Source organism: Ursus maritimus, unplaced genomic scaffold, assembly GCF_017311325.1.
Source record: "Ursus maritimus isolate PB19 unplaced genomic scaffold, ASM1731132v1 scaffold_4, whole genome shotgun sequence".
Lineage (NCBI taxonomy): Eukaryota > Metazoa > Chordata > Mammalia > Carnivora > Ursidae > Ursus > Ursus maritimus.
Genome location: NW_024426552.1, coordinates 78,395,812 through 78,413,872, shown reverse-complemented (window position 1 = coordinate 78,413,872; position 18,061 = coordinate 78,395,812). Strand labels below are relative to the sequence as shown.

General features: G+C 40.3%; 1 protein-coding gene across 3 annotated transcripts in view; it reads right to left on the bottom strand.

Moving 5' to 3' along the window:
• Positions 1-2,128: 2,128 nt before the first annotated feature.
• EHHADH (enoyl-CoA hydratase and 3-hydroxyacyl CoA dehydrogenase) overlaps positions 2,129-18,061 on the bottom strand; it is a 45,608-nt gene continuing 29,675 nt past the window's right edge. For 2 of the 3 annotated variants that reach the window (XM_040621491.1, XM_040621492.1), the window contains 2 exons: positions 11,892-12,233; positions 2,130-4,905 (listed from right to left, as the gene is read on the bottom strand). In XM_040621491.1, the coding sequence (XP_040477425.1) occupies positions 3,644-4,905; positions 11,892-12,233 (1,604 nt within the window). In that variant the 3' untranslated portion in view covers positions 2,130-3,643. Of the gene's footprint in view, positions 4,906-11,891; positions 12,234-18,061 lie in introns of all 3 variants that reach the window. The other variant, XM_008705366.2, reaches the window with a different exon arrangement.

Sequence of the window (18,061 nt, the reverse complement as noted above, 5' to 3'; positions counted from 1 at the left end):
GAAACCTCTACACAGGTTGAAAACGCTACAGAAAGAGTTTTTGACTTGAAAACAGTACCAGGAGCCACACAACTCTAGGGGGTGCTATTCACATCATTTCTATGTGAATGGCAACCCCTTGGAACAGAGTACGAGTGGTGTCCTTCAGAGTTGTATAATGCTTCTGTCCTACTAGAAAGCAGTGCAACTTAGCTGTTAATCTCAAAATTACAAGCTCACAAGATAAACAGTTGGCATTGATAGTCCCAAGAATAATCAAAGACTCTTCTGTTCTTGCAGAAAGCTGTTTTTGGTCCAGTGAACTTCTTTCCTATTAATCTCATCAATGGCTACCAAGAAGAGTCAGCCAATCTAGTAAGCCTACAATATTTCTGATTTCTAGGTGTCTATTTTAAAGACAAATGTAAGACCCTAGAAATTTCCGGTTCCTAACTGCTGTGGAGTATAATTTGCATACACAATTCTGAAACATCATTAATCAGGGGAGTCTAGGATCCCACACTTTCTCTCTCACACACACCTGTTCTTCCTGGAAGCAAGTAGAGAGCAGCCACAGCTGCACAGGGGCTTTGCTGATTTAAGGAACATAGTCTTATCTTTAAAGCTGGAGTATTATGGCAAAGCTTCAAGGGTGCTTCTAATATATAGTTCTCGTCAGAGTCGATTACCATTAGAACATAGTTTTAAAATGTCATTCAGAAGCTGTTTAAGAAAAAAAAGAAGACAGGCAGTTTGAAAGTTACCAATCACAACAGCAACAACAAAATAAGCCTTTGAAGCAAGTACATTTTCAAGGATGAAATGGAATATTCTGGACAGGTTTCATCATATTACCCACTGTTGTACGTAGGACCCAAGAAATTTAAATTAGTTTTGCTTCTTTGATAGAAAATAAGAATAACACGGGGCGCCTGGGTGGCACAGCGGTTAAGCGCCTGCCTTCGGCTCAGGGCATGATCCCAGCGTTCTGGGATCGAGCCCCACATCAGGCTCCTCCGCTATGAGCCTGCTTCTTCCTCTCCCACTCCCCCTGCTTGTGTTCCCTCTTTGCTGCCTGTCTCTATCTCTGTCAAATAAATAAATAAAATCTTAAAAAAAAAAAAAGAAAATAAGAATAACTGAACTCCTATTTCTTCTTCCCATATTATATAGAGACTGTTACTCCTTAACCTTTATTGGGTCACAGACACTTTTGAAAATACGACGTAAGACGCGGTACCTCTTCGAAGCAAGACGCTCACATTCATATTCACAAATGTCAGCAGCAGAGTTTAGGGATTTGGGGCTCACAAAAGCTATTCATAGACACTCTAGTTTCAAAGGCCCAATCTACAGGGTAGTGTAGGGTGAAAATAAGGACTCAAAATAAAATCCACTCAGGGTCTAAAGAGGAAATTGTGTGTGTGTGTGTGTGTGTGTGTGTGTGCACGAGTGCACATGCCAGTCCTTTAACATTGATTTGAAGATAAATCACTTTACACAGTTACTACTTCCCAAGTTTTTAAAAAATTTTCTTTAATTTCAAGGACCAATTTATATAAAATCCAGCAATATACAATTTAAAAATTATTCTAAACTACAATTCAAGACACACTCTATGGCGTTTTTGTTTTTGATAATGGAAAACTGTATTTGTTCAAGATTGCTCTATCAGATAATTTTGTTTGGGATCACAAGTGAAAATACTGTGAAAATAGTTCATTTCCATCACACTGAAGGACAAGTTGAGCTCATTTGTTTATTTATTTATTTATTGAAAATTTTGAGTTATAATTCACATACCATACAATTCACCCATTTAAAATTATATAACTCAATGGTTTTTGGTAGATTCACAGTGTTATGTAACCATCACTACAATAATTTCAGGACATTTTCATCAACCCGGAAAGAAACCCTGTCCCCGTTTGCAGTCCCTCCCCATCCCCTAGCTCCTAATGTTCCAGCTTTAGGCATCCTCTTTTTTTTTTTTTTTAAGATTTTATTTATTTATTTGACAGAGATAGAGACAGCCAGCGAGAGAGGGAACACAAGCAGGGGGAGCGGGAGAGGAAGAAGCAGGCTCATAACGGAAGAGCCTGATGTGGGGCTCGATCCCATAACGCCGGGATCACGCCCTGAGCCGAAGGCAGGCGCTTAACCGCTGTGCCACCCAGGTGCCCCAGCTTTAGGCATCCTCTGATCTGCTTTCTCTCTCTGTAGATTTGCCTATTTTATTTCACATAAATGTCCATACGATATATGACCCCTTGTGATTGATTTCTTTCACTTAGCATAACATTTTGAAGGTTCATCATATTGTAGTATGTATCTGTACTTTCTTTCTTTTTACGGCCAAATACTCTATTGTATGGCTATTCCACACTTTGTTTATCTATTCATCTGTTGATGGAGATTTAGGTTGTTTCCAATTTGGGGCTATTATGAACAATACTACTAGAGACACTTGTGGACTGGTTTTTGTGTTGACCAGCCCCTCAACTTTTTAACCCCACAAGAAAGTAAAAAGAGAAGAATGCTTATCATGAAACTATACAAAATCTGTTTCGCAGTCATTTCAGACTTTAGACTCAACAATTTCCATACCCAGCATCACAAGGTTCATCATGACAGGGAGACTGGCATCATGACACTATCATAGAAGCAGAGGAGGTTAGATGTTTTCTAAGATCCCTTCTTACATGAAGTCAACAAGTACTACTTTCTGTTACTTCTCCATGCATAGACAAGAATGACAGGTGGTAGACACCCCTAGTCCCGACCGAGTTATCAAGAAACATTACTGAGGCCCTTGCCAGCAGCAAGAACGGCCATGCCCATGTAACTGCCCTGGAGACAGAAGTCATACACCGAGTAGGAGCTGCTAAGCTACTCTGAGTCCCCCATTCTAGGCTGAAGCACTTGAGACCCTCACTACTTCCCGACTGGGTTTTGCCTACAACTTTAGTGCTGTTACGCCTTCAACCCTCTGCCTCTCTTTCTGGTTATTCCTTCCACTCTCCGTGGGTGATGTTCATACTCACTCATAGAGACCCTCCTTGCTGACTCGACCCTGCCAACCACCTCCACCCCCCCCCCCCCCCCCCCCCCGAGACTATAGACTGAACGTCATCATAGCTTTCCCTGCTCAATGAATGGCTCTCTGGACTCAGGGTTTACCAAGCGCTGTGCAAAATGCTCAGGAGGGGCACAGTGACTGTTTGTTGAATAGATAGACTGACCCGTAAGATTTCCTATCAGTGCCACGTGTGTGAGGTGGAGAGGGGTCAAAATGAATGTACGGCTTAGTAGCATTTTTCAGTGATTAATTGTTGACATCTCCAACCATCAAAGCACTTGGAAACCTCAACTTAATTTTGAATCTCTCTCCTTAGCTATTATGGTCTTAACACAAGTTTATTCACCGGGATCAAAATGATTTATCCGATAAAGGCAGACTCAGAGGCATAGAAAGCACATTCCTAAAGATTTGACCCATTAGAATAATCAGACGGAAGACCCAAAGAGAAGGTTGAGCTGACCACTTATTTCTTTTGCTTTATATTTCAGAGCACACTTACTTTGGACCTTTGGATTCAATATCAATGAAATTCCATGAGCATTATCTGATGCTAGCATGGGAGGCATACGCTGGAAGGCTGAATCACAATCTACTGCTAGGGGGTCCTGCTAAGCTTTGCCATTCTTTCAGAGGAGGGTTGCCCAGGGAAGCCAATTTTTTCAGGTAGTCACAGGGCTCCAGCTGCAGAATATCAGGATTCTGCCTGTAATATTTCTGCAACTTCTCTAGCACTGTGGGCAACCCAACTGTGGAGGCGTAGAACATGGGCCCACCCCTGTGCCTTGGCCATCCGTACCCATGTAAATAGATAACATCGACGTGTTCTGGAGCAGCAGCCATCCCCTCTCCCAAGATACGGAATGCTTCATTGATGAGGGAATATAAGCAGCGCTCAAGGATCTCATCCTGGCTAATGATACGTGGCTCAATGTGATAGGTTTCTCTGTACTGTGACAGAAATTCAGAAAGCCAGGGGTCAGGTTTGTGAATCCTACCCAATGGCTTATCATATTGGTACCAACCCTTACCTGTCTTCTGGCCAAATCGTCCTGATTCACAGAGCATATCAGGAATTGGGCAGTATCTCCCGTTGCCTCGCTTTCGGGCAGGCGTCCCTGAAGGCAACTTAGGTCCAGTAAGACCTTGCCCTTGTCGAGATTTCCAACCAATATCCAGTCCAGCAAGATCTGACACTCTGAAAGGTCCCATTTTCAAACCAAACTCTTCCAGCACCTGATCTATCTCCTCTGGCTTACTGCCTTCTTCTAACAAGAAATACGCCTGATTGTAATAAGCCTTCAACATTCGATTGCCAACAAATCCGAAACAGTTACCTACAACTACTCCAATTTTTTTAATCTTTTTCGATAAATTCATAACTGTGGCAATGGTAGTGGGGGAAGAGTACTGGCCGGGAATAATCTCTAACAACTTCATGACATGAGCTGGCGAGAAGAAGTGAGTGCCAATGACCAAGTGAGGACGATCAGTAGAAGAAGCAATCTCATCAATGTCCAGGGCTGAAGTATTGGTGCACAGAAAAGCTTCTGGCTTGCACACAGCTGAGAGTTCAGCAAAGACCTGCTTCTTCAGGTTAATTTCCTCAAATACTGCTTCAATGACTAAATCTACACCACCAAGCTCCTTCATAGATGTAGTTAACCTAGGTTTTGGTCCTAACCAAGGGTGGCTGCTATGCTGCATTTTGGATGCTTCCTTTTCCAAGAGGGAGGATATTATCTTCTCGGCAACCTCTAGCTGCTTCTTGTCCGATTCCACAGCAATCACAGGGATCTTGGCCTTTGCAAGAGAAATGACAATGCCTCGGCCCATTGTTCCCAAGCCTGCAGATAAGAGTGAAGAAGAAAAAGAATGATTCAATAATACCGGGAACTGAAAAATTACTCAGCTAATGGGAGGCTTCTGTGGCAACAGGGCATTTAAAGAGATCAATTCGAGGAATACAAATGGACTGAATATTAGTTAAGATTAGGCACTGTGTTAAGTGCTCCAGAGGATGTGACACTGAGTAATGTTCATGCGCGTGCACACACACGCACACACACGATTAGAATTAATAAACAAGTTCAGCAAGGTTGTATAATACAAGATCTATATACAAAAAATCAATCGTATTTCTATATACTAGCAATGAAAAATCAGAATAGGAAATTAAGAAAACAATTCTACTTATAATAGCATTAAAAAGAATAAAATACTTCAGAATAAATTTAAGAAAGAATTGCAAGACTTATACACTAAAAACCACAAAACGTTGTTGAAGTAAAGAAGACCTAATAAATAGAAGGATATCCCATGTTCATAGATCAGAAGACTTAATATTGTTCATATGGCAATACTACCCAAACTGATCTTCATCTCCAATGCAATCCTTATCAAAAATTCAACTGGTGTTTTACAGAAATTAACAAATTAAATTAAGCTGATCCTAAAATTCATCCATAAATATAAGGAATCAAGAATAACCAAAACAATATTAAAAAAGAAAAACAAAGTTGAAGGATTCACTCTTCCCAATTTAAAAACCTATGACAAAGCTACAGTATTCAAGACAGTGTGGTATAAGGGTAGACCTATAGATCAATGAAACAAAATCAAGAGTCCTGAAATAATCTCATAACTTACAGTCAATTGATTTTTGAGTGCCAAGAGAGCCAAGACAATTCAATGGGGAAAGAATAGTCGATTTTCAACAAATGATGCTGGGACAACTGGATATCCATATGCAAAAGAATGATGTTGGACTCCTACTTCACACCATATACAAAAATTAATTTAAAATGGATCACAGACTGAGTAAGAGCTAAAACTATAAAACTCATAGAGTAAATCTCTATGATCTTGGATAAGGCAATGATTTCTTATGACACCAAAAGCATAAACAAAAGAAAAAAATAGATAAATTAGACACCATCAGAAATAAAAAATTTTTGTGTTTCAAAGGACACCATAAAGAAGAGTACAAAGAACCCACAGAATCATGTATCTAATAAGGGACTCGTGTCAAAATATATAAACAATTCTTACAACTCACAATAAAAATACAATTTAATTTTAACATTTGTCCGAAGAAAATACACAAATAGCTAAGAAGCATATGAAAGATGCATCATTAATCATGAAGGAAATGCAAATCAAAACCACCATGGGCAACCACTTCACACCCACTTGGAGAGATATCATTAAAAAGAGAGACGATAACAAGTTCTGGTGAGGATGGAGAGAAATTGTAACCCTGATGCATTGCTGGAAGATTGTAAAATGGTGCAGCTGTGAAAAACAATTTGGAAGTTCTTCAAAATGCTAAACACGGAATTACCATATGACCCAGCAATTCTACTCCTAGGTAAGCAGGTAGGCAGGTAGGTGTGTATATATACATCCCCAAGAGAATTGCAGACATATGTCCACACAAAACTTTTACATAAATGTTCGTAGCAGCACTATTCAAAATAGCCAAAGAGTAGAAAGAAGCTGAATGTCCATCAACTGATGAATGGATAAACAAAATGTAACCCTACAGTGGAATATCATTCAGCTCTTCAAAGGAAAGAAGTACTGACATTAATAAAGAATGAAGTCCTATATAACATGGGTGAACCTTAAAAACATTATGCTACACTAAAGAAGTTGGACACAAAAGGCCACATATTATATGACTCTGTTTATATGAATTGTCCAGAATAGGCAAATCCATGGAGAGAAAAAGTAGATTAGTGGTTGCCAGGGGCAGGGGAAAGGGCAATGAGGAATGACTGCTGATGGGTACAGGGTTTCTTTTTAGGGGGATGAAAATGTCCTACAATTGATTGTGACAGGAAGCATGGGTGGCTCAGTCAGTTAAGCATCTACCTTTGGCTCGGGTTATCATCTCAGGGTCCTGGGATTGAGTCTCCGTGCTCAGTGAGGAGTCTGCTTCTCCTTCTCCTTCTGCCTGCCCCCTCCCTGCTCGTGCTCTCTTTCTCTCTCATATAAAAAAAATTAACTCTTTAAAAATTTTTAAAAATAAAAAGAACAAAGTGGATTGTGGCAACGGTTGCACAACTTTGGAATATCTAAAAACTACTGAAGTGTATTCTTTTTTTGGTGACATTGTTACAATGCACTTCAGTTTTTTTTTGAATTGTGGTAAAATACACATAACACAAAATTTACCATCATAACTATCATCTTCAGGTGTGCAGTTTAGCGGCACCTGTGTATTGACATGATTGTGAAACCAGCACCACCATCCATCTCTGTAACGCTTTTCATCTTGCAAAGCTGAAACTGCATACCCATTGAAAAATAACCCGTCCTCCTCCTCCCTCCCCCAACCCACAGCAACCACCATTCTACCTTCTATCTCTATGATTCTGACTTCTCTGCCTACCTCATCTAAGTGGAATCATACAGCACTTGTTGTTTTGTGACTAGCTTATTTCACTTAGCAGAATATCCTTAAGGTCCATCCATGTGGAGGCATACATATATGTCAGAATTTCTTATTTTTTAAGGCTGAATAATATCCCATTGCATTTATGCCACATTTTGTTTATCTATTCATCTGTCAATGGCCAGTTGAGTTGCTTCCACTTCGAGGCTATTATGAATAATACTGCTATGAACATCAGTGTACAAATATCTGTTTGAGTCCCTGCTTTCAATTCTTTTGGGTATATACCCGGAAGTGGAATTACTGGATCATATAGTAATTCTATTTTTAATTTTCTGACAAATTGCCACACTATTTTCCATAGAAGTTACACCATTTTACATTGAACGGTGAATGTTATGGTGTATGAGTTACACCTCAATAAAGTTACTATAAAAAATATGAGTATCGACCCTCAGTGAGCCTATACGCTAGAGGTGGGAAGAAGAAAAGTTGACAAATATCCATTCTATAAGGTAAAGGACGTGGTGTGAGAGTTCAAATTTCCTTGATGAGTCAAAGGAAAGAGATTATCTTTGGTTGGATGAATCAAGAAAAGCTTCAAGATAAAGGTATTTGTAGAAATATCTGAAGAAAGATCATATTGAAATGGGTGATATTGGGGAAGTTGAGTCAACCAGACTGGGGAAGGGAAAAGGAGAGTAATACTTTAAGCAAAGGCAAGAAGAACAGAAAAAGTAGACAAATTATTTGATGGCACAGATGTCACTGTTCCTTCCCCAGACCATTCCATTTTTCTTCTAGGCACATAGAAGACTATTCTGGATCCTTTCTGTCCTGATAGGGCCTGTGACTAATTCTGGTCAATGAAATGGGAAAGTAGGGTGGTGTGGGATCACGACTGGCCCGCAGAATCTCCCACAAGGCCCTGCATTACTACCAGGATGTTTATGCAGACAACAGCTGTGAGGCCTTGGAGGAGACCCTGGAGCAGGCGTTGGCAAACTACGGTCTGGGCGCCAGGTCCATCCCTCTGCCTATTTTTGTACTGCCTGTGAGCTGAGAATGGTTTTGCATTTCAAATAGTTGAAAAAAAAAACCAAAAGAAGAACAATACTTTGTGACACATGCAAATTATGTCGAATTCAAATTTCAGTCTCATAAATTAAGTTTTATTAGAACACAACCACACTAATTTGTTTCCATAGTATCTATGGCTGTTTTTGTGTGCAGAGTTGAGGAGCTGCAAAAGAGATCATGTGGCCCAGAAAGCCTAAAATATTTACTATCTGGCCCTTCAAAAAAAAGTTTCCTGACCCCTGCTCAGGAGAATGGCAGAGCCATTAGTTAGAAAAAACCTTGTCCTAGAATGGCCTTATAGAGCAAGCAGGAAATAAATCTTTATTGTGTTAAACCACTGAGATTGCTATCTGTTTCAGCCCCGGGTGGTTATCTGTTACGTAATCAATCCATTGTGGAGGAAACCATTTTGTGAAAACTATTTGTATATTACTCTTCTGCACTTCTCATTGACTAGCTTTGGGGGTTGGTTTGTTTTGTTTAGTTTTTTGGGGATTGGTTTTGAATACAGAATGTTATCAGTCATCAGAAATCCTTATTTCTCTGGAATACATTTAATTTTTAAATTGTATTAACTTATTTAATTTAATACATCTATTATTTTAAAACATTTAATTTTCCAAAATTAATAAACATTTGCATTTCACTCCGTAGCAAGAAGGCTGGATAGCTCTCACTGCTATAGCAACTTGTATCCGAAACTTTAGCCTTGGTAAGTAGGAGGTAGATCATGGGGTTAAAATCCTGGCCTCCTGGCTTTCGGTCCCAAGCTTCACATAAAATTTCTTTTTTTTTAAAGATTGTTATTTATTTATTTGACAGAGAGAGAGACAGCCAGCGAGAGAGGGAACATAGCAGGGGAGTGGGAGAGGAAGAAGCAGGCTCCCAGCGGAGGAGCCCGATGTGGGACTCGATCCCGGAACGCCGGGATCACGCCCTGAGCCAAAGGCAGACGTTTAACGACTGCGCTACCCAGGCGCCCCTCACATAAAATTTCTAACACTATAGGAATTATAATCAGAGACGATGAGGACTAATAAGATGCAATGTGAAAGTACTTTGTTAAAGTGTCAAGTAAGGTAGGTGATATCTCAGAACTGACCACAGAGCAGTGAAGGAAAGGCCCCTGTGAAGGTCAAGTACAGCTCCTCAGTGCTCACCTTGCAGAGCAGATCTGCTCAATGACCTATGGGGCTACAAATCACCTTAGAACCCAAATCATAAAGTGGACCAGACTAATGCTTCTTGCAAGCGTCCTAGCCATAACTTTAGATTTTCTTTAGCTCTATAAACTGACACATTTCATTTAATCACTAAAATAAAAACATACATGAAAACACAATATATATTTATTTCAAAAAATTCTTAGCTCTGGGGTGCCAAGGTGGCTCAGCCAATTGAGCAGCTGACTCTTGGTTTTGGCTTTGGTCATGATCTCAGGGCTCTGGGATCCTTGCACAGTGGGGAGTCTGCTTGAAGGTTCTCTCTCCCTCTTCCTCTGCCCCTCCCTCTGCTCACATGCTCTCTCTCTCTCCCTCTCTCTCTCACTCAAATAAATAAATAAATCATAAAAAAATAAATAGTTCTTAGCTCCTAATTTCTCTTCTCACAAATCTGTGGTCTCAAAGATTTCAAAAAAGGGGGGGAGGGGCTGAAAAATCAAGCTTTTCACCATGGGTAATTATGTTTCCAAAGGTACATATTATATTTATACTGAATTTAGTTTCCTAATTTTTCCTTATTAAACACATGGAGGGGCAAGGGGTCCTGCTTCCCTAACAACTCATTGCCTTTAACTGCCATGGAATTAATTCTGGTCAAGAACCTCTTCTATTGGGGCGCCTGGGTGGCTCAGTCGTTAAGTGTCTGCTTTAGGCTCAGGTCATGATCCCAGTGTTCTGGGATCGAGCCCCACATCGGGCTCCCTGCTCAGTGGGAAGCCTGCTTCTCCCTCTCCCACTCCCCCTGCTTGTGTTCCCTCTCTCACTGGCTGTCTCTATCTCTGTTGAATAAATAAATAAAATCTTAAAAAAAAAAAAAAACTACAAACTTTAAGACGTTTCATGCCAGACACGAATCTGAAATCTTTTTTAAAAGGCTCACAACAAGGGAATAGGGAAACTCTCAAACAATGGGTGATGAACACAATACTGATAAATTTCACCTGTGCTGTTATATTACATCAATTATTCTTGGCTTGAAGGAATATAGAGAAGAAACAGGATAAGCGCACAACAACTAGAAACAAATATTGGTGTTGCTGAAAAAAGCACAAAAAAGAAATACTCATAGTTCTGTCACACTCTCTATTCACCTTCTTTAAAAATCACAAGTGAGTGGGGGGATGGAGTAACTGGGTGACAGGCATTAAGGAGGGCATGTGATGGAATGAGCACTGGGTGTTATATGCAACTGATGAATCACTGAGCTCTACCTCTGAAACTAATAATACACTATATGTTAATTAGTTGAATTTAAATAAAATAAAATTAAAAAAATTACAAGTGAACAGAGTCAATGCTGGAAAGAGCACAGTGTGACTGACACAGTAGACTGAGAAGATGTAGAGTTGGCTCTTTCCCTCTAAATTGGGTTGGTGCTGGACAGCTGGGTGAGGGTTAAGAAAGTTGACACTTTTAGTTAACTATGGACCTCCTCCCTCAGAAGACTATACATAAGCTGACACATATAACATTTTGGTTACCATTTCAGGGGGGTTAAAATCCACCAAAGACCATTCTTGGGTCAAGCCTAAGAACAAGGGAAGCTTAGGAAAGTAGCCCAAAGAAGCCAATCAGAGGGCTAGCTTCTGAGGAAAGAAGACATTTTTTTGGAAAAATTCCAGAGGGAAAGTAAGGAGGTCACTGTTTCAGGGTGCAGACAGATTTGAGGATAGTGGTGTCGAATGAGAAGTGAATGAATCCAGGGACCAGAAAGACAGAGCCTTCATTCCAAATACCTAGCTACCAGAGTGACAGACCATACTTTGAAATGTGGTACAAATAATAATCATTGCTGGGAAATACAGGAGTGAGAGATTCATGAAGGGAAGAAGAGGCGATGAGTTAAAAAAAAAAAAAAAAAAAAAAAAAAAAAAAAAGTACCTAGAGTCTTAAGTCAGACAGACCTAGCGTCAGATCCTCACACCGCTTGCATTTAGCTCACTGGTGAGGAGGCTGTTGTCTCTAGGCCTCACATGTAAAATGAAGATAATTCACGGGCTGGGGTGGAAAATACGTTAGCCACACAAGAAACGTGTTTAGTGTAGAGCCTGGTACCTGGTGGCCCTAAGCAAATGGCAGCACTTTGTATGTGTAGGTTTGGAGAATGACTTTAACCCCACCATGTTCTTACCGACAACGCCAACTGAGGAGATGTGCTGTGCCACTGCTGTTTTCCAGGACGCTCCTGAGGGAGTTGACCACTTTCTGACATTCCTCTCTGCAAAGAAGACATATTGCAGGGCTCTAGCCTGCCCTGATTTCTGAAGGTACGTAAACAGCTCCTCCTCCTTCTTAAGGCCCACTTCATAGGGATACTGGACGGCAGCCTGGACTGCACGGACACACGTCTCCTGAGAAAGGCACCCGGGATGCTGCTTCCGCATCTTCAGAAAGGCTTCACTGAAAATGCTGTCCATGTTGGGCAAGCTCTGAACTGGCTTGTTGCAGAGTCTACGGGATTCCAGAGATTGATCTGGAAGGAAGAAGAAAGAAAATCGGATCTTTGGAAATGTTACTTATACAAAGGGAATATGAGTATGTAATAATAATAATGAACAACAACCTGTTCAAATTCAAAGTACAAAATTAAATACTATTCATCAAGACATTTAACATAACACTAACATCAAAATATCTGAGGCACCTTAGTCTGGTAAGATAGAATTTAACATATTCAACGCAATTTTCAAGTTACCTCACGTAGGCATAAAAGTTTCATTTTCCTTCTGTTCCAAAGCCAAGATGGTGCTATAATAGATTAAATAACTCTCAGTGAGTTTAAGGAAAATATTTCTGAGTTAATAATATTTTAGATTCAGGGGCGCCTGGGTGGCTCAGTTGTTAAGCATCTGCCTTTGGCTCAGGGCGTGATCCCGGTGTTCTGGGATCGAGCCCCGCATCAGGCTCCTCCACTGGGAGCCTGCTTCTCCCTCTCCCACTCCCCCTGCTTGTGTTCCCTCTCTTGCTGGCTGTCTCTCTCTCTGTCAAATAAATAAATAAAATCTTAAAAAAAGAGAATATTTTAGATTCAAAATAATCTCAACTCCATTCCTAATAGTAACAAACACTTAAAAAGACCTAGAAAAGAAGGCAGTGTTATATTGGTACAAGGGGAGACATACAAATCAGTGGAAGAGAACTGAGAGTTTAGATATAAATCCTGACAATTACAGCCAACTGATTTTCAGCACAGGTGCCAAAACAATTCAATGAAAGGAGAGTTTTTTCAATAAAGGGTGCTGAGATAACTGGAAAGATATATGCAGGAAGAAAGAAAGAAAGAAAGAGAGAGAGAGAAAGAAAGAAAGAAAGAAAGAAAGAAAGAAAGAAAAGAAAGAAAGAAAGAAAAATTGATTAGATCCTTACCTAGAACAATATATAAAAATTAACTCAGGGGCGCCTGGGTGGCACAGCGGTTAAGCGTCTGCCTTCAGCTCAGGGCGTGATCCCAGCGTTATGGGATCGAGCCCCACATCAGGCTCCTCTGCTATGAGCCTGCTTCTTCCTCTCCCACTCCCCCTGCTTGTGTTCCCTCTCTCACTGTCTGTCTCTATCTCTGTCAAATAAATAAATAAAATCTTTAAAAAAAAATTAACTCAAAGTGAATCATAAATCTAAATTGAAGAGCTGAAACTATAAAAATTTCTAGAAGAAAACATAGGGAAAATCTTCAGGACCTTGGGTTAGGCCAAGGATTCTTAGCATGATTCATGAAAGAAAAAAAAAATCAATAAACTGGACATCATCAAAATTCAAGACTTTGTACTTCAAAGGATACCATTAAGAAAATGAAATGATACACCATAAACTGGAAGAAAATATTTGTATGGTAGGCAGAGTAACGCTGCATGCCCCCAATGTGTATTTCCTAATCCCTAGAACCTATGAGTATATAATTTTACATGGCAAAGGGACTCTACAGATATGATTAAAAGTAAAGAACTTGAGATGTAGAGATTATCCTTTATTGTCTAGATGTTCCCAACCTAATCATATGAGTCCTTAAAAGAGGAGACCCTTTCCCAGCTATGGTGAAAGACACATTGATAATGAAGGAGGGTCAGAGAGACGCAATATGGGGAAGATTCGACCTGTTGGTGATGATTTGGCTTGACGATGGAGGAAGGGGGCCAAGAATCAAGGAACTCAGTGGCCTCTGGGCCATTCCCTCAACTTACAACCAGCAAGAACATGAGGACCTTGGTCCTGTAACACAAGATACTGAATTGTGCCAACAGCCTGAGTGAGCAGGAAACAGACTCTCACCTAGAGCCTCCAAAAGGGGTATGGCTGCAGACACGTCCATTTTAGGTCAGTGAGACCTGCCCAGCAGATTTCTGCCCTATAGATCCGTCAGATAATAAATTCATGTCGTTTAAACTGCTAAGCTTCCAGTAATTTGCTACCAAAGCAATAGAAAAGCAATACAATTTGTAAATTAAATATCTAGTGAAGTATGTGTATCCAGAGTATAGAAAGAATTCTTGTGACTCAATAGTTACAAGGCAAACAACTCAGTTTTTTAAATGGGCAAAAACTTGAGTGGCTATTTATTTCACCACAGGATATATGAACAGCTAATACATATGTGAAAAGGTGTTCAACAGCATTAGTCATTAAGGAAATGCAAATAAAAACCACAGTGATTAAAAAAAAGAAAGAAAACCATAGTGAATGTGGTAGGTTGTCTCTAAGTAATGGGGTGTCGTTTCTGAGATTAAATCACAAAAAGACTCTGGCTTCATCTTGTTCCCCCTCTCTTGCTCTCTCACTCATTCATTCTGATGGAAGCCAGCCGCCATGTGTGAGCCACGCTTTGGTGAAGCCCATGTGGCAAAGAACTGAAGGAGACCTTCAGCCAACAGCCAGCGAGGAGCTAAGGCCCTCAGTCCAACAGACCATATGGAACTGAATCCAACTAACAACCACTTGAGTGAACGTGGAAGCAGATCCTCCCCCAGTCAAGCCTTGAGGTGGAAGAGCCACAGACAATACCTTGAATGCAATCTTGCGTGAAATCCTAAACCGGAGAACCTAGCTCACCACACCTACATTCCTGACCCACAGAGACTGCCAGGTAAAAATGTTTGCTTTTAAGCAGTTAAATTTTGGGGTAATTCTGTTATGTAGCTAGAGATAACTAAGACAGACCCACTAAAATGACTGTTATCGAAAAGACATCAATACCAGGTGTTGGTGAGGATGTGGAGTAACTGGAATCCTCAGCCACTCTTTGTGAAAATCTAGAACAGGACAGTACATCTACTTTGGAAAACATTTGGGCAGTTCCTTAAAAAGATCAGCTTATTGTTCGACCCAGCAACTTCACTCCAAGGAATCTACCTAAGAGAAATGAAAACATACGTCCCCATAAACCTTGCATACAAATATCCGTAACAGTATTATTCATACTAGCTCATCAACTGATGAAGGGATAAAGAAAATGTGGGAGAGCTATGCAGTGGAATACTGTTCAGAAATTAAAATACTATCAGCAAATTACTGATACATGCTGCAATTCAGTTGAACCTCAAAAATATTATGCAAACTGAAAGAAGCCAGATCAAAAGATTACATATGATACGATGCTGTTCGTGGTAAATGTCCAGAAAAGGAAAATCTGTAGAGAAAGAAAGATCAGTGTTTGCCTAAGGCTGGGGGTGGAAGTGGGATAGGCTGTAAAAAAACGAGGGAAATTTTGGGGGTGGTGACAAGTCCTAAAACTGACTCATGGGGATAGCTGTGCAACTCTGTACAGTGAATTACACCTCATTAAAGCTATTTTTTAAAATACTTAGAAATGAATTTATCAAGAAATGTACAAGACGTTTAAGAAGAAGATAACTATACCATTTTATTGAAGAACATATAAAGACTTTAATAGAGACTCCATGTTCCTGGATATAAACATTTCATAACATAAAAATATAAACATTTTCCATATATATTATATATGAATTTCTAATCAGAACCCTTGTGGTTCTATATTTTTAAAAAAAATTACTCAACAGGGTGTCTGGTTGGCCCAGTCAGTAGAGCATGTGATTCTTGATCTCAGGGTCGTAAGTTTGAACCCCACATCGGGTGTGGAGCCTACTTAAAAAAAATAATAATAAAAGTAAAAATAACTTAACGGAATGATTTTTTTTCAACAGAATGATGATTCTGAAGTTTGCATCAAAGGATAAATGTGTATGAGAAGCATTATCAAATAGGATGTGATGTTGAACTTTCTTCAGAACATATTTATATAAAATTCCTAAAAATTTATGTCCTGGTGTAATGTTACCAGTCATAATTTTAAGATGTATGTCACAGAAATAACCAAATTCTCTCGCCAATTGCAATATAACAAACTCTTGTCAATTGCATTACAATAAATGCATTAGCAGATCTTCAAATAAAAAGAATAAATGTGTAACAAATCTTATTGCCAAAACTGTTGTCTAAAACACTGCCAGAAACTGTTTTTTTTTAAATGCTACCATCTCTTCTAGAATACACCATCACATCAAATATGCACGCTTTGGCTAATTAGACAGAAAACCTACCAGAGGTTATGAAGCAGTTTCAATATAAAAAGGCATATGAACATGAACCCGTCTGGCATTGGTGTATTACTATGTGTGCAAGGGAGACTGTCTAAGGTTTGGGTTTAATCACGTACACGTGTAAATTTATCTTTGAGGCACTGCATAATCTCAAACGTTTTTAACCTAGAAGGCAACAATACCTCCTTAATGCCTGATGACTAAGTAGAATCGAAAATAATGGATTTTTATTTATTTTTTAAAGATTTTATTTATTTGACAGAGAGAAAGAGGGAGAGACAGAGCACAAGCAGGGGGAGCAGCAGGCAGAGGGAGATGCAGGCTCCCCACTGAGCAGGGAGCCTGATGCGGGCCTTGAACCCAGGACCCTGGAATCATGACCTGAGCTGAAGGCAGATGCTTAACCAATTGAGCCACCCAGGCATCCCCAATAATGGATTTTTAAATTAATGCTTTCCCATATGGTGTTGAGAACAGGAAAGTTGGGGAAGACGGTGGTTAGACATGTGGTCCCTATCTGCCTGGCTATTCTTGGAATGACATGAACTCTACCCAACAGGTTTCTAATGACTTGCTCAGTTATCCAGTGTGTTAGTCTGATCCTCAATTTCTAGGAAGGCAAGTTCAGCTGAGAAGAATGAAGACCTTTCCAGGGCCTATAGCGGATTTAATTTCCTGGTGGCCCAAAAGGCAGACAAGAGTGGTCAGTGTGGGGAGGAGGACAGAGGGACAAGTACGTGGAGGATGAAGTGCATGAGGAAAGGGGACTGAGCCGCCAGTGCTGCGGGCACTGGGGCAGTCTGTGCTGGGGACAGGGCATATCTTAGAGCTGAATCTCTGCCCCTGTGACACCACCAGAATTCGCATCTGATTGGGACAGATTCTCAACACCATAGTACACATCAGAGTTATCCGCGGAATTTAAAAAGTTCAGATGCCCGTGTCCCGCTGCAGACCCAGCTAGGAATATTTAAGGGTGGGGCCTACGCATGAGTATTTTTAAAACTTCAACACTTGATTTTGAGGTATAGCTTCTGGAAAGTGTAAGAGCAGAGCATTAGGTCAGCCCCTGGGTCGAGGACAGCTGCAGCTCCCGGCAAACTTTGCCCTGGGCCAGGCACTGAAAAGGAAAGAAAGAAAAAAAAAAAAAAACAGAGAGAAAAGAAAAAAAGAAAAGCCTGCTTAATGGTGTGCCGTAATTCCTGCAGTAATTATGGCTGATCAGCGTAACGCTGTTATCCTGGGGATGCTCAGAACCTCTCTGACTGCAGAGGGGCGTTCTGGGAACTACCCGCCGCCCCTGTCCGGACTCGTCTAGGGCCAAGTTGAGCACACCCACTGGAGAGCCATGGATCCGGGCGCAAGGACAGACGCTTTTTCCCTGCTCAATTTTCTACCTCTTTCCTGCTGCAGTTATAAAGGATGCTATTACCTTACAAATTCGTTCTATTAGAACAAAACATACTCAGATCCCCTTTGGGTACGGTGTTTTCAACGTGTGTTTCTTATACGCTTGGTTGTTTAAAATTAACTCAGCGGCACCTACATAATAAGAGAGGCAGCTACAGGCAAGTCAGCACCAGCATTTGCTGCCCAGGAAAATGGGGAGAAGAGGAGCTAATTCGTGATCCGAATATGTTTATAATTGAATTCTTTCCTTGACTCATTCACATTTTTTTTCTTAATTCTTTGAGGTATTGTAAAGCAGACAAATATTCAAGTTTTGATTTTAAAAAAAGGGGGGGAATCA